This window comes from Microtus pennsylvanicus, chromosome 11, assembly GCF_037038515.1.
Source record: "Microtus pennsylvanicus isolate mMicPen1 chromosome 11, mMicPen1.hap1, whole genome shotgun sequence".
Taxonomy (NCBI): Eukaryota; Metazoa; Chordata; class Mammalia; order Rodentia; family Cricetidae; genus Microtus; species Microtus pennsylvanicus.
In genome coordinates this window covers 506,136-520,602 of record NC_134589.1, presented here as the reverse complement: position 1 = coordinate 520,602, position 14,467 = coordinate 506,136, and the positions used below count along the sequence as shown (strand labels likewise).

General features: G+C 47.7%; 1 protein-coding gene across 1 annotated transcript; it reads left to right on the top strand.

Moving 5' to 3' along the window:
- The first annotated feature begins 882 nt into the window (after positions 1-882).
- On the top strand, positions 883-13,847 carry Fn3k (fructosamine 3 kinase). The gene is made up of 6 exons (XM_075989731.1): positions 883-1,221; positions 3,536-3,687; positions 6,150-6,241; positions 6,840-6,922; positions 12,319-12,441; positions 13,368-13,847. The coding sequence occupies exons 1-6, from the start codon at positions 1,081-1,083 to the stop codon at positions 13,704-13,706; spliced, it is 930 nt and encodes a 309-aa protein (XP_075845846.1). The 5' UTR covers positions 883-1,080; the 3' UTR covers positions 13,707-13,847.
- Positions 13,848-14,467: the final 620 nt, after the last annotated feature.

Here is a 14,467-nt window from a genome sequence, read left to right as displayed (position 1 = left end):
GCTGACATTCACTCATGCCCCAGCACGCACGGAAAGTTCAGCAACGGATCACTCACCCCACTGGAGACATTATTAGTACAGGAGGGCACCAGCAGCTCATGGTGGGGGCTGGGTTTTGAGGCAGCCTCTCCTAAAACCCTTGAGGGTTACCTTGGCACAGACGGTCCCCTATACCAGTCTGTGAAGGTGTTCTTGTATATATATATGTGTGTGTGTGTGTGTGTGCGCGCGCGCGCGCTTTCGCCCCTGTATATACATGAGCATAGTGTCTTGAAACTTCTTTCCTATCATGGCTATCCAGAGTCCCACCTACCTTGGGTGGGGCAGGCTGCTGCTATCATAACCCCCAGCACAGCTTTTATCAGCCAGCCCTGTGGCATTAAAAGGTGCCCCTAGGCCTAGCTACCCCCCCCCTCCTCCCCAGGACTCCACCGTACTCTGTCCGGTGAGAGCCTAGCTAAGCTTATAGCCCCTCCACTGGCTAGCTGAGTCTCCAGGCTGTGCCTTGTGTTGTAAGGATAAAGAAGCCCTGGCCCAAATCTTCCTGTAGGCCACTCCTGATCCACCCAGTTGTGCAGGGAGCACAGGGCCAAGGGTGGACCCCAGATGGTGCAGACAGATATACTGGGACTTCACATGTATGCTGTGAGGACACAAGGACACTTTCTCTCTGTCTCCCAGGCTTTACCCAACACTCAAGATTAGGTCTGCCGGTCTTGCTCCCCTGGGATGAGTCAACCTGGAATAGAAATTCCGGAATGAGCCTCGTAGGAGAGCTCTGAGAGCCTTTGCATACCTGCTACCCCGGGTAGAGATTGTCTTGGAGAGCTGTCTGGTAGAATTCCCCCTTCTTCCCCATCCCACCTCAGCTCTGGTGCAATAGGAGCGTGCAGCGATAGTGCGCACCCGAGTGGCCGCTAGGAGCCAGGAGGCCGCGGCGTCACTGGGTCCGGACCTTGTGATCGCCCAGCAGTAACTGTTCCCCCTCCCCGCCACTGCGTGTTCGCGCGGCGTGTTTACTTCTGGTACCCGGGTCCCCTCCTCTGTGTCATCTCCCTGCATTCTGGTCCTCTGGTCTCCATGGAGCAGCTGCTGCGCGCCGAGCTGCGCACCAAGACACTGCGGGCCTTTGGGAGCTCAGGGGCCGGCTGCATCAGCGAAGGCCGTGCCTACGACACCGACGCTGGTCCGGTGTTTGTCAAGGTCAACCGCAGGACGCAGGTGCGCTGAGGGGTGTGCAGGGTGGAATCTGGGGAGGGGGAAAGAGGACTGCACGGTTCCGGGAAGTAGTGGGGGGAATTACTTAAAAACTACCTGGTGTCCCTACCCTCCCTGAAGGGTCAGCTCCTGCAGGGAGGCTTCCTCTTAGGACTGAAGGATTTGTCTTTAATGTATAATCACTTTTTTGCTTTAAATTTCTGTAGTCATTGATCATGGAGATGAGTCTCAGCTGTAAACACCATCTGCCCACGTCTGGTCTCTGCCTTGAGCTCAGCTCCAGCATTCTGGGGAAAGACAGGAGTCCCACTGCCAGGTTAGCACTATCTCACAAGCTCTGGAGTTACTAGGACACCTTAATATATTCCTGTTTAAGAATGTATGGAGCCAGGAATAGCGACACATATTTATAATCAAAGTACTTAGGAGGCTGAGGGCGGCATGTCTCAAGCCAGCTGGGCCACATGAGGAGACCCTGACTCAAAACAAAACTAACAACAACAAAAGAATATGAAAAACTATAAGACAGATGGAGAGCGTTGGCTAGAGGCCCCAAGAGCAAGCTGCTGATGGCACAGTCGGGTGCTCCCCCAGCTCTGAGGGTTTCCAGAGGTCCTATGCTCCAGATGTAGCTCTGGAAGGTGGTTCCAGTAGTTACGCTGACTGTGGGGGAGAAGAGGATCCCAGAGCAGCCCTTTTTGGTCCCCCGATATCATTAGAGATGGTGTCAGAAATAGGATTAGCCTGCATCCTCTGTACTGTTGGGATCGCTTGGAGGTTCACCTTGGAGACATGGCTGGGGTTTGCAGATCAGATGCTCTTCCCATCCAGGATACCCAACCCTTGCCTCTTGGTCCCAAGTGCAGGTTTGCAGTTTGAGGATACCTGTCTGACGTTCCCCTTGGAAATCTGAATTAAAGGCGAAGAATTCTTTTCATGTGTGATAAAAGTGTTTTGGCTTCAAGTTTCATTTTTTAAATTAAAAACATTCAATTATTTTTTGTATGTGTGTGTGAGAGTTCTGGCTTACACACACCATGATGTATATAGAAGTCAGTAGACAACTTTTTGGGAGTTGGTTCTGTTTTTCTGCCTTGTTTTCTGGCAAGGTCTCTCTTGTTTCTGCCCCTACAAAGCATGTTCCAGGCTAGCTGGCCTCAAAGATTCTAGGCAATTTTGCTGTCTCTGCCTCCTGTCATGTAGCGGGAGGGCTTGGATTGCAGATGCACAGTACGAGATCTGACTTTTCATGTGGGCTCTGGGGATCAAAGCTGGGTCATCAGGCTCGTGTGGTAAATGCTCTTACCTACCAGTGTCATCTATTTTTAATTTTTAAAAACCTATGATTCTAGCCAGGTGGTGATGGTGCACGCCTTTAATCCCAGCACTCGGGAGACAGAGGCAGGAGGATATCTGTGAGTTCCAGGCCAGCCTGGTCTACAGAACGAGTTCTGGGACAACCAAGGCTACACAGTGAGACCCTGTCTCAAAAAACCAAACCAAACAAACAGCCACCCCATGATCCTATATATATAGAAGTATTCACAAACCCATTATAAATGCATTTTTTGTGGGGTGCTGAGGATTTCATTCAGTAGCACAGCATTGCCTAGTATGCACAATCTCCTGGGCTCAGACACCAGCACCATGAATAAATAAGTAAATAAATAAAACACATGTTTTTCACCACGGTATGAACAATATGTAAGTCTGCCTAAAAATAAAATGGGATATTTGTAGAAATAGTTTAGGAACAAGAAAGCCTCTGGGTGCCAGCAAAAGCCTTACAGGCAAGCAGGCTGTATGAGTCTTTTGTAGCTTCTCTAATCCCTGCTAGAACTGAGCCAGGCCCTACTGACCTCCCCGTTCTGCCTTCTCTGACCCAGATATGAGCCCAGGTAATTTCTCCCATGCCCAAGGCTGCATGTTCCCACTCAGAGGCAGGAAAGAAAGCAGTGCCATGGAGGACCCAGGCCCCGCCTCGGACTTTTTGTTAGCTCACATCTGACTTGTGCCTGCTCCTCCTGTCACCCCTTGTCATCCCCTTGTGGTCTGTACATCTTCCACAGCAAGGCTTTGCCATGTGGGTCTTCACACAGACACCTTGAGTCCTAGCCTCAGGTTTGCCCTTCTTACCTGAAGGGGTCCCTTTCGCACCCTGGCTTTGAGGGGTGCGTGTGAGGTTGATTTTCAGTAATTGAAGGCACTTGGTTTTGTGGCGTGTGTCGAGGGCCATGCGTCCCTTGGACTGTCTAGCAAGGCCTCTGTGAGAGTCCAGGTTATCAGAGCTGACAGTGTTTGTGGCATTTGGATGCAGGCCCGGCAGATGTTTGAGGGAGAGATGGCAAGCCTGGAGGCCCTCCGCAGCACTGGCTTGGTGCGGGTACCTAAGCCCATGAAGGTGATTGATTTGCCAGGAGGTGGGGCTGTTTTTGTGATGGAATATTTGAAGATGAAGAGCCTGAGCAGGTGAGTACATTTGTGTGGATGGGAGGGCCATGTGCAGGTGTATGGGGAGAGGGAGGGAGGGCCATGTGCAGGTGTATGGGAGAGGGAGGGAGGGCCATGTGTACATGTGTATGGGAGAGGGAGGGAGGGCCATGTGCAGGTGTATGGGGAGAGGGAGGGAGGGCCATGTGTGCACGTGTGTGGGACAGGGATGGAGGGCCATGTGCAGGTGTATGGGAGAGGAAGGGAGGGCCATGTGTGCACGTGTATGGGACAGGGATGGAGGACCATGTGCAGGTGTATGGGAGAGGAGGGGAGGGCCTTGTGTGCACACTTATGGGGAGAGGAAGGGCCATGTGTGCACATTTATGGGGAGAGGGAGGGAGGGCCATGTGTGCACGTGTATGGGGAGGGAGGGAGGGCCATGTGTGCACGTGTATGGGGAGGGAGGGAGGGCCATGTGTGCACGTGTATGGGAGAGGGAGGGAGGGCCATGTGCAGGTGTATGGGAGAGGAGGGGAGGGCCATGTGTGCACACTTATGGGGAGAGGAAGGGCCATGTGTGCACACTTATGGGGAGAGGAAGGGAGGGCCATGTGTGCACATAGAGACACACAGACAGGAAGAGAGAAAGACAGGGAAAGGCTGGCATAAACACAGTGAGACAGGTACAGAGGAAAGAGGCAGGGACAGACAGACACATAGACAAAAGACACAGGGAAATAGAAATAGAGAAGACAGACGAAAAAGGTGGAGAGAAAGAAGTGGAAGGGGGGACACTAGGGAGTAGCGTCTGAGAGAAATGGACTGAGAGAAAGAGAAAGAGCACTAGGAAGAAGCCTCTGCTGAGCTTGCATAACTCAGTCCAGTGGCCAGAGTCCTTTTTTTTTTAAGGTATTACTATGTACCCCTGACTGGCCTTGAACTCACTATGTAAACCAGCCTAGCCTCTGCCTTTCAAGTGCTGGGATTAAAGGTGTGCGTCACCATGCCTGACTGGCTGTCAAAGTCCATATTTTAAAGATTTACTTTTATTATACACATATGTTTGTCTACAGGTACATGCACCAAGTGCATGTCTGTGACTCCAGAGGCTAGACAAGGGTGTTGGATTTCCTGGAACTGGAATTAGAGATGTTTTTGGGCTGTCACATGGGTACTAGGAACCTGGGTCCGATGCAGGTACTCTGAACAGATGAGCTGTTTCTTCTTTCTTCAACTCCGGTCCCTGGAGTCCACTCTTTATTGTTCTGGTTTCCTCTTATTGGACCTGAGATCTTGAAACTGAAGCTTCTATTAATTCTTCAATTTTCATAAGAATAACAACTTGTCTTTCTCTACTAAAATTAAAAAAAAATACTTTTTGTGTCTTGGTGTTTTGCCTGCTTGTATGTCTGTTTACCACATTGTGTACTGCCCTCAGAAGCCAGAAGAGGGGGTTGGATCCCCTCAACCTGGAGTTATAGAAGGTATGAGCCATCCGGTGGGTGCTGGAATTGAACGCAATTCCTTTGGGAATTGGGCTCTTAACGGCTGAGCCATCTCTCAAGCCCCCATTCTTAATCCATTAATCAAGACAAAGATGATTGCTGTTTGTTGTAGGAAGACCACTTGTTTGTTCCTGGCTGATCAGCTTGAAATAACCACACAGAAACTGTATTAATTAAATCATTGCTTGGCCCATTAGCTCTAGCTTTGTATTAGCTTATTCTTACATCTTAATTTAACCCATTTCTATTAATCTGTGTATCATCACATGGCTGTGGCTTACAGGCAAGGTTCTGGCGTCTGTCCTCTGCCATGGCTATGTGGCATCTCCTGACTCCACCTTCTTTCTCCCAGCATTCAGTTTAGTTTTCCCCACCTAGCTCTACTTTACCCTATCACAGGCCAAGGCAGTTTCTTTATTCATTAACCAATAAAAGCAAGACATATACAGAAGGACTTCCCACACCAGTTTTTTTTTTGTTTTGTTTCATTTTGGTGAGTTTAGCTGTGATGAGTCTGCATAAAGTAAATGTGTTTGACTAAGTTTCTTCCTTTGTGCTATGTAGTATATTAATCTAGTTTGGGCTGAGAGAGGCTGATCAACTATCTGGCATCCTAATCTTTTCCTCTATTACAGTCACGGATGTTCTGTGTGAAGAACAAACTCTGGTTCAGATGGCATCAGCATTTTATCAACAGGGAATTGCCATAGCTTGTACCTCAGCATGTGACTGTGGTCCCAGGGTTTCTCTATGTTTAGTTCACATTTCTATAAGTTTAGAGCTGAGTGTTTTTTACTTACTGGCCAACATCTGCTAAGATGCTACAGACATGATCACAAAGGCCATTGTGATACTTTTTTTGTTTTTTAGAAAGGGTTTATTATTTTACTTTTAAGAGTACCTTTAAGGTATTTACAACATTTCTCAAAGCAGAACATGCTGACTAGTGTTATTTGTCTGCCATTTTAACTGCTGCCTTTCTTCTTTCTTTAGCCAGGCATCAAAGCTCGGAGACCAGATGGCAGATTTGCACCTTTACAACCAGAAGCTCAGGGAGAAGGCCAAGGCCCGGGAGAACACAGTGGGTCAGTTCAGTTCACCCTGGGCCTAGCCCATCAGCTCTCTTAGATGGGTCTTCGTGCTGCTTCTTGGTGGTATTTTAATAATGAGTTGAGTGGTATAGCATCTCCCTTTATAGCTCATCAAACAACTTTTTCTTTATTTGTGTGTGTACGTGTGTGTGTGTGTGTGTGTGTGTGTGTGAGAGAGAGAGAGAGAGAGAGAGAGAGAGAGAGAGAGAGAGAGAGAGAGGAGAGAGAGAGACATGTTCAGGTACTTGCTGGGGTTGATCTGCCCCTGATCCTCTAGAGGTAGAGTTGCAGGTAGTTATATGTTGCTTAACCCAGGTGCTGGGGTCATCTCTCCAGCCCCAAATACACTGTGAAAATGAGATGATTAAGTAATTTTAACAAAGCTGATAAATGAGTAGAATTGGCTTCTGACCAACCTGTCCCGCAGTCTGTCCATTGGTCTAGGGTAGAAAAGCCCCGGTGAATCTATGTGCTGGCTTCCATGTGTAGTGATCTCTCAGATGACCAGTGTCTGAGCCATTTGTGTGCCTGCAGCCAGGTCTGCAGGTCATTCTCCTGAGGTCTGGTTCCCATGACAGATTTCTGTTGACAGGCTGTGGGGCTGAGGGTGCTGAGCCCCAGGGTGTGACCAAGTTCGGCTTCAACACAGTGACGTGCTGCGGCTTCATCCCACAGGTGAGTGTCTGAGTGAGGGCGTCTCTACTTAGTGATGGCCATTCTTGAGGCTCCGGTGCTTGACTGATGTCCTTCCATGAAGTGCCAGTCGCTGACCCCTTGTGTGCAACAGAGTGCCAATTCTCCAGATACCGGAGCACTCAACCGTTGTTTCTGAAGGCAGAGTGTAGGCGGAGCCGCCTATGACAATGTGAAGGCTAAGGGAGCCAGGCTTGGTGGGAGTAGACACTGCAGTCAGCTGATCGGTGTTCCAGGTGGGGGCATAGTGATACAAAAGACATGCTGTAGGAGGGTACCAGGCCAGTTCAAGAGTCTGAGGAGTGTAGACTGGGTAATGCCAAAGATCAAGCCCTTGTTACTCAGGTCCTTTTCCAGGGCTGCTAACATAATTGTCTTTTATTAAAATACAATTGAGATGTAACACATGTAACACAAAACTCTCCATTTTATTTTGTTTGTTTGGCTTTTCAGGACAGGGTTTCTCTGTGTAGCCCTGGCTGTCCTAGGATACCCTCTGTAGACCAGGCTGGTCTCAGACTCATAGAGATTTGCTTCCCTTCAGCATGCCCAGCTAAAGCTCTCCCTTTTAAAGTGTATTGTTCAATGATTTTTAGTACAATCGCAGTGCTAATGCAAATATCACCGTTATCTTGTGTTCAAGTTCTAACCAGGCCCTTACTGCTTAGCCTCTGAGGTCAGAGGAGGTCAGGTGTGTTCAGGCAATATGTCTATGGATTCCTATGTCTCATTCCAGAATATTTTCATCACCCAATAGCAACTCCCGTTAGCAGTCACCCCCTTTTCCGCCTTCCCTTAGCACCAGCCATCACAAACTGCGCATCTCTATGCCCGTTCTAGACATTTTATGTTGGCGACATTGTATAACATGTGACCTGTGTCCAGTATCTCTCACTTACTACAGTGTTTTCAAGGTTAATCTACACTGCACGATTAATAAAAACCTCGAGACAGAAATTGGAGTTCAACCTGAAGGTCAGAAAAGCAAAACAGTGGCCGGGCGATGGTGGCGCACGCCTTTAATCCCAGCACTCGGGAGGCAGAGGCAGGCGGATCTCTATGAGTTCGAGACCAGCCTGGTCTACAGAGCTAGTGCCAGGACAGGCTCCAAAGCCACAGAGAAACCCTGTCTCGAAAACCAAAAAAAAAAAAAAAAAGCAAAACAGTCAGCCACTGGCTCTTACCTCTTCCTCAGTCTGAAATGGCGATCCTGCCTCCAGGAATCTCAGAATGAGATTCTAGTGCTGGGATTAAAGGCCTGCACCACTACCGCCCGGTTTCTATGGCAAACTAGTGCGGCTACTGGGACCACTGCCTGGTCTGTAAGGCTGATCAGTGCGGTTGTTTTACTCTCTGAACTTCAGGCAAGCTTCATTTATTAAAGTACAAATGAGCCGGGTGGTGGTGGCAGTGCATGCCTTTAATCCCAGCACTCGGGAGGCAGACGCAGGCGGATCTCTATGAGTTTGAGTCCAGCCTGGTCTACAAGAGCTAGTTCCAGGACAGGCCCCAAAGCTCTGGAGAAACCTTGTCTTGAAAAACCAAATAAATAAATAAAGTACAAATGAAGTATCACCACACAAGAGCATCATGTTTTACTACTGTATACTTGGAACATATTTTGGACTGGAACCCACAGTTTTCCCTATTATAGTCTCTCAGTTGCTGTTATTATAGATGGGAGCCAACATCCCAACATTTTAAAAAGATTTATTTTTATTTATACTGTTTGTGTAAGACAGAATGAATGCCACATGTACGGGTACCCAAGGAGGTTAGAGGATGGTGTCTGATCCCTCAGAACCAAGTTATGAGTTGTTGTGAACCATCTGATGTAGATGCTGTGAACTGAACTCTGGTCCTTTGGGAGAGCAGCAAGTACTGTTATCAGCTGAGCTGTGTCTCCACTCTCCATTCTTATTATTATGGCTGAATAACATTGTAGTCTCTTGAGTCACCATCTCAGAACCTTAGGCTTATCTCATGGGCAGTCTACCTGCCCTACACCCACCTCAGAGAAGCCATTATTAGACTATCGTTTGCTTTATTAAGGACAGAATACCTCTTGTATAAGGACCATCCCAATTTAAACCTGTTAACTGCTTGAAGGACCAACATTTTCAAATTTTTCTCTTCCCTTAAACCTTCTCTGACTAGTTGGGCTACTTTAGACTATAGTAGAGCTCTCCCTGGCATGGGCTGGAGGTGACTTGTGACAAGACTTTGATGAAGCCCAAGGCAGACTTAGGGATCCCATCCAATAGGCAGCTATGAATCTAAGTCCCAAAACTGTACACAGAAGACTTGCCACGATCCCCCAATCTCAGGCAAAACTGACTTTCCTGGTGTTACACACCTGGTTGCAGCTAGGGGCTAGCATGGGCTCTGTCATCACAGACAAGCATGATTTGTTGTCTTGATTTACACGTTGAGTTGAAGGGCTTCTTGTGGTGGTGGGTCTTCAAAGACTTGGCGGGTGTAGTGGTGTTTTCTCAAATATTTATGAGTTGAGAAATGAAATAGTGTCTAGAACTTGTATACGAAGCAGGGCAAGAATGGAGCTGGCCAATCAGAAAGACAGAGGGTCTCTGCATTCCCTTCAGACTCTGGGACCATGAGGCAACTGTGGACGTGTCAGAAGGGCATCAGAGTCCAAGCCTGCCTACTTTGAGTAACAACAATATTGTTCTTTAGTTCTTCCAACTATCCCCAAGCTCCTGGCATCCTGCTCCCTTGGTGGATTGAGTGGGCCCTTGAGAGGTGTTGCAGTTATGGTGGGAACCACTGAAGGAGGACTGTGTAGACCCTAGCGCAGTCAGTTCTGTTGGGAGTGCTAGTCCAGTTGGCTGGGAACGTATAGGTTGTATTCCCTGCTAAGAACCTAGCAGTGTTCCAAGCATTTTGCCCCATTTGGTAATGAACTAGGTGATGTCGCTGATGTATCTTACAGAATAAACTAATTGAGACTAAGTAACATTCCCAGAGACCATGAAGAGAATGGAGGAACCAGGACTTGACATACAGTCTGGCCTCATAGATGGCTCTAACCATTACACAATGCTACCTTTCTCAGTCCTTATGCTCAGGTGGCACCTGCCTGTAGTAGCTCAGCAGAAAGGTCACATCTTTCCTTGACCTTGGGAATCTTGGCCCTTCCATCTAAGTGGCGAGACTGAACTTTGTGTTTTTTGTGACCTTGTTATATTTTCAGGTAAGAGGAGAGCCCCCAGGTACTGGGAGCCGTGGCAGGTAAATAGGAACGGTGGGATGCTGTGATGGTGGACCGCAGTGGTGGGGGCTTGCTAGGCTGGGGAAAAGGGTTCCTTTGAGGTGCACCTGGCACTAGGGAGTAAAGCCTGGGATAAATGCCTGAAGCACCCAGGAAAGACTCCAGGAAGAGGAGGACGACCAGGACTACATAGGCTGCCTGTCAGGTTCAGAATACACTCCAAAAGCTCTGCCTCAGGGGTTTCTCAGAGCAGCCCTTGGAATAACCTTAGCCCATGTCTATCTCCATGGAAGCCTAGGTGACACAGATTGCACCTATTTCAGGTGTACAGTTTGATAACAGGTGAAAATGAGTACTGTACAACCTCTTCCTGTAACCTATCCCTGTTCCAGGACACCCGCAGGTCTGCTCTCCGGCACTGCAGATTTGCTTGTGTTCTGTGAAGTTTTATATAAATATAATCATACAGTGTGTCCCCCTTCGCTTTTTTCCACTCTGACTTATTTCGCTCCATATAATCATTTCGATATGGTCCATGTCAAATCTTTTGAAGTTCATACATGAAATCCGTTCATGTCAAGTGTGTCCAAAGTCTATTCCAGTGTATGGAATAACCATGATCTCTGTCTATCCGTTCATCTGCTGATGGATGTCTGTTGTTCCTAGCGTGTTTTTGATAAATAAAGCTGCTATGAACCTTTGTGTAAGTCATTGTGTAAAAGTACTTTATCTCGGATGAATACAGGAGATCCGAGACAGGAAAGCCTGGGTAGCTCAGTAGGTTCTTACTTAGTTTTTGTGAAACTGCCATGTGGGGCTGAGAGTTGGTTAAGAGCACATACTGCTTTTCAGGAGGACTTGAGTTTGGTCCACAACCACCTGTCACTTCAGCTTCAGGGGATCTAATGCCCTCTCTCATTCTTTGCAGGTCCCACACATCCGTGGCATTCTCTCACAGATCCGTGGCACACTCTCACAGATCCGTGGCACACTCTCACTGATCCGTGGCACACGCTCACAGATCTGTGGCACACTCCCACAGATCCGTGGCATACTCTCACAGATCCGTGGCATACTCTCACAGATCTGTGACATACTCTCACTGATCTGTGGCACACTCTCACAGATCTGTGGACCACTCTCACAGATCCATGGCATACTCTCACAGATCCGTGGCATACTCTCACAGATCAGTGGCACACTCTCACAGATCCGTGGCACACTCACACAGAGATACACACACATAAAATTTAAAAATAGATTAAAAAAATAACACAAAGCTGCTCATGCTTCCAAAGAGGTTGTACCAGTTTACAGTCTCATCAGTTCATATAAGAATTCCATTTTTTTCTACTCTTATCTACACTGGATGTTTTCTGTAGTTGTTTTCAGTTGAAGCTGGAGAAAAGCGTTCACTCTGAGATCCCATTTTGTATTTTTTTTTTTTTTTAGTTTTTCGAGACAGGGTTTCTCTGTAGCTTTGGAGCCTGTCCTGGCACTAGCTCTTGTAGACCAGGCTGGCCTCGAACTCACAGAGATCCGCCTGCCTCTGCCTCCTGAGTGCTGGGATTAAAGGCGTGCGCCACCACCGCCCGGCCCCATTTTGTATTTCTGTCATGACTGGTGGGTGATGTGGAATAAGCATATGTGGGCACGCACACGTGTTAACTGTATGTCTTCTTTAGCATATGTGGACACTCACATTTGATAACTGTATGTCTTCTTTAGCATGTGTAGACGTGCACATTTGATAACTGTATGTCTTATTTTCCTTTCCCTTCTTGAGACAGGGTCTCACTATATAATCCTGTCTGACTTGGGAGTTGAATGTAGACCAGGCTGGCTTTGAGCTTGCTATAGTCCTCCTACCTGAGCCTCCCAAGGGCTGAGGTTACAGCTGTGGATCACTATGCCTGGAAAAAGCCAATTATTATTTTTTTAAAATTGAGTCAGATATGGTGTACGCCTGCAATCCCAGAAGTTTGGAAAGCGGAGGCAGAAGTAGAAATTCTTAGGCATCCTTGACTACATAGCATGAGGGCCTGGGTTCGGGTCCCTGGCCCTGCTGTGAAAATGCTGGGCACCGTGCCGTGTACCTGCAATCGCCTATACTGTAGTCACAGTGCTGGCTTCTCCTCTTGTTGCTCAGGTGAACGAATGGCAGGATGACTGGCCAACCTTTTTCACGCAACACCGGCTCCAAGCACAGCTGAACCTCATTGAAAGGGACTATGCTGACCGAGAGACACAAGAACTGTGGTCAAGACTACAGGTGGGCATACCGCTTCTCTCGAAAGAGGCTGTCTGTCATGAGCCCACCACATGCATGTGGGGGCCTCTCAGGACTGAGTCAGAGTTGGGATGGTCAAGTTGTGGGTACATCAGCCATCACTTTCTCACCCCGTAGGTGGGGGGAGGGATGAGACAGGCCCTTGGCTCATAGATTTCACTCATTTTATTTGTCCACTCTTAACCTCAGCTTTTTTTCCTCTGCCAAAGACCCGATGTGCCACCCTTAGTGAAAATGTGCATTCCTGCATGACTTGTTTCAGAATATATTCCAAATTATTAGAAACACAGTTCATCTATCAGTCTAGGGCAATGATTCTCAGCCTGTGGGTCGTCACCCCTGGGGATCAAACGACCCTTCCACAGGGGTCACATACCACACACATATCCTGCATATAAGATATTTACATTACAAGCATATCAGATATTTACATTACAATTCATAACAGTAGCAAAATTATAGTTATGAAGTAGCAACAACATAATTTTATGGTTAGCAGTCACCACAACATGAGGAACTGTGTTAGAGGGTTAAAGCATTAGGAAGGCTGAGAACCACTGATTTAGGGTAAACATGCATCAAAGTAATGTTATTTAACAGAAAAGATTCGGGTACGTATGTACAATAAACTAAAAACACAGCTCAGAGGGTAGGTACCAAACTGGTTCATAGTCTACAGCATAAAACTAACTTCTGAGATTTCCCATAAAGCTTTTGGACTCATTTGGTTAGTTCCCAGAAAGCTAGGCAAAGCTGCATTCCTGAATCAGGTGAGCCTTTTCACTGGACCCGACAGATTTTTTTGGTTGGACTCTAGATGAATCCATGTCTCTCTGCTCTATTTCCAAGCTCCAGATAATGAACCCATGAGCCTCCGAGTCCCACATTTCCAATACTTTCTCTTCTAGGTGAAGATCCCGGACCTGTTCTCTGGTGTAGAGATTGTCCCCGCCCTGCTCCATGGAGACCTCTGGTCTGGCAATGTGGCTGAGGATGACCAGGGGCCCATTATTTACGATCCAGCTTCCTTCTATGGCCATTCTGAGTTTGAACTGGCAATCGCACTGATGTTTGGGGGGTTCCCCAGATCCTTCTTCACTGCCTACCACCAGAAGATCCCCAAGGCTCCAGGGTTCGACAAGCGCCTGCTGCTCTATCAGCTCTTCAACTACCTAAACCACTGGAACCACTTTGGGAGGGAGTATAGAAGCCCATCCTTGGGCGTGATGAGGAAGCTGCTCAGGTAGCAGAGGGCTGGGACCCAATAAAAAGTCAAATCGGGACCCCGACTGGGCTAATTTGGAGTTGGCCTCCAACAAATTCATCAAGAATGGGCTGTGAGGCTGCGGCAGTGCTGACAGAGGGAGCTGTGTATGTAGCTCCTGCTGATGCTGGCATCTGATACAGCATCACTGTTCCCAGCAAGTTCCCACCTCAGCGGCTGCAGCCCCAAGTGCCACAGTTGGGTAGGAAGGACCACCCCCACCATGACTCTGGTCATTCAGTTGCAATCGCCACTGGACCCTCTCCAGTACCTCACTTTTTTTCCTACTTTTTTTTTTTAGACATTATTTTGTGTGTATGTGTGTTCAAATGTGTGTGTATAGGTTAGAGTACAAACCTTGTGTTTTCTCTTCTTCTACTATGTGGGAACCAAACTTGTAGGTTATCCACAACATATTCAAGAAGACTGCTCTGACATGGATTTAAGCCAATAGAAACTCTTTATTAGCCAGCCACTAACTACAGCAGTTTGGGATCTCAGCATAGCATTGAGTCTTTCTCAGGGTGAGCTTTTTGTTTGTTTGTTTTGTTTTTCAAGACAGGGTTTCTCTGTGTTGCTTTGGAGCCAGTCCTGGAACTAGCTCTTGTAGACCAAGCTGGCCTTAAACTCACAGAGATCCGCCTGCTTCTACCTCCCAAGTGCTGGGAATAAAAGCGTGCGCCACCACCACCCGGCTCAGGGTGAGCTTTTAAGCGCAAAAACCATATCCTGGACTGATATATT

Bases quoted from the DNA above. Each gene is read 5' to 3' on its own strand.
- Fn3k (XM_075989731.1), top strand. From the start codon at position 1,081: ATGGAGCAGCTGCTGCGCGCCGAGCTGCGCACCAAGACACTGCGGGCC. The intron at 3,688-6,149 runs GTGAGTACATTT...TTCTTTCTTTAG, and splicing joins AAGATGAAGAGCCTGAGCAG to CCAGGCATCAAAGCTCGGAG. The intron at 6,242-6,839 runs GTCAGTTCAGTT...TTCTGTTGACAG, and splicing joins GGCCCGGGAGAACACAGTGG to GCTGTGGGGCTGAGGGTGCT.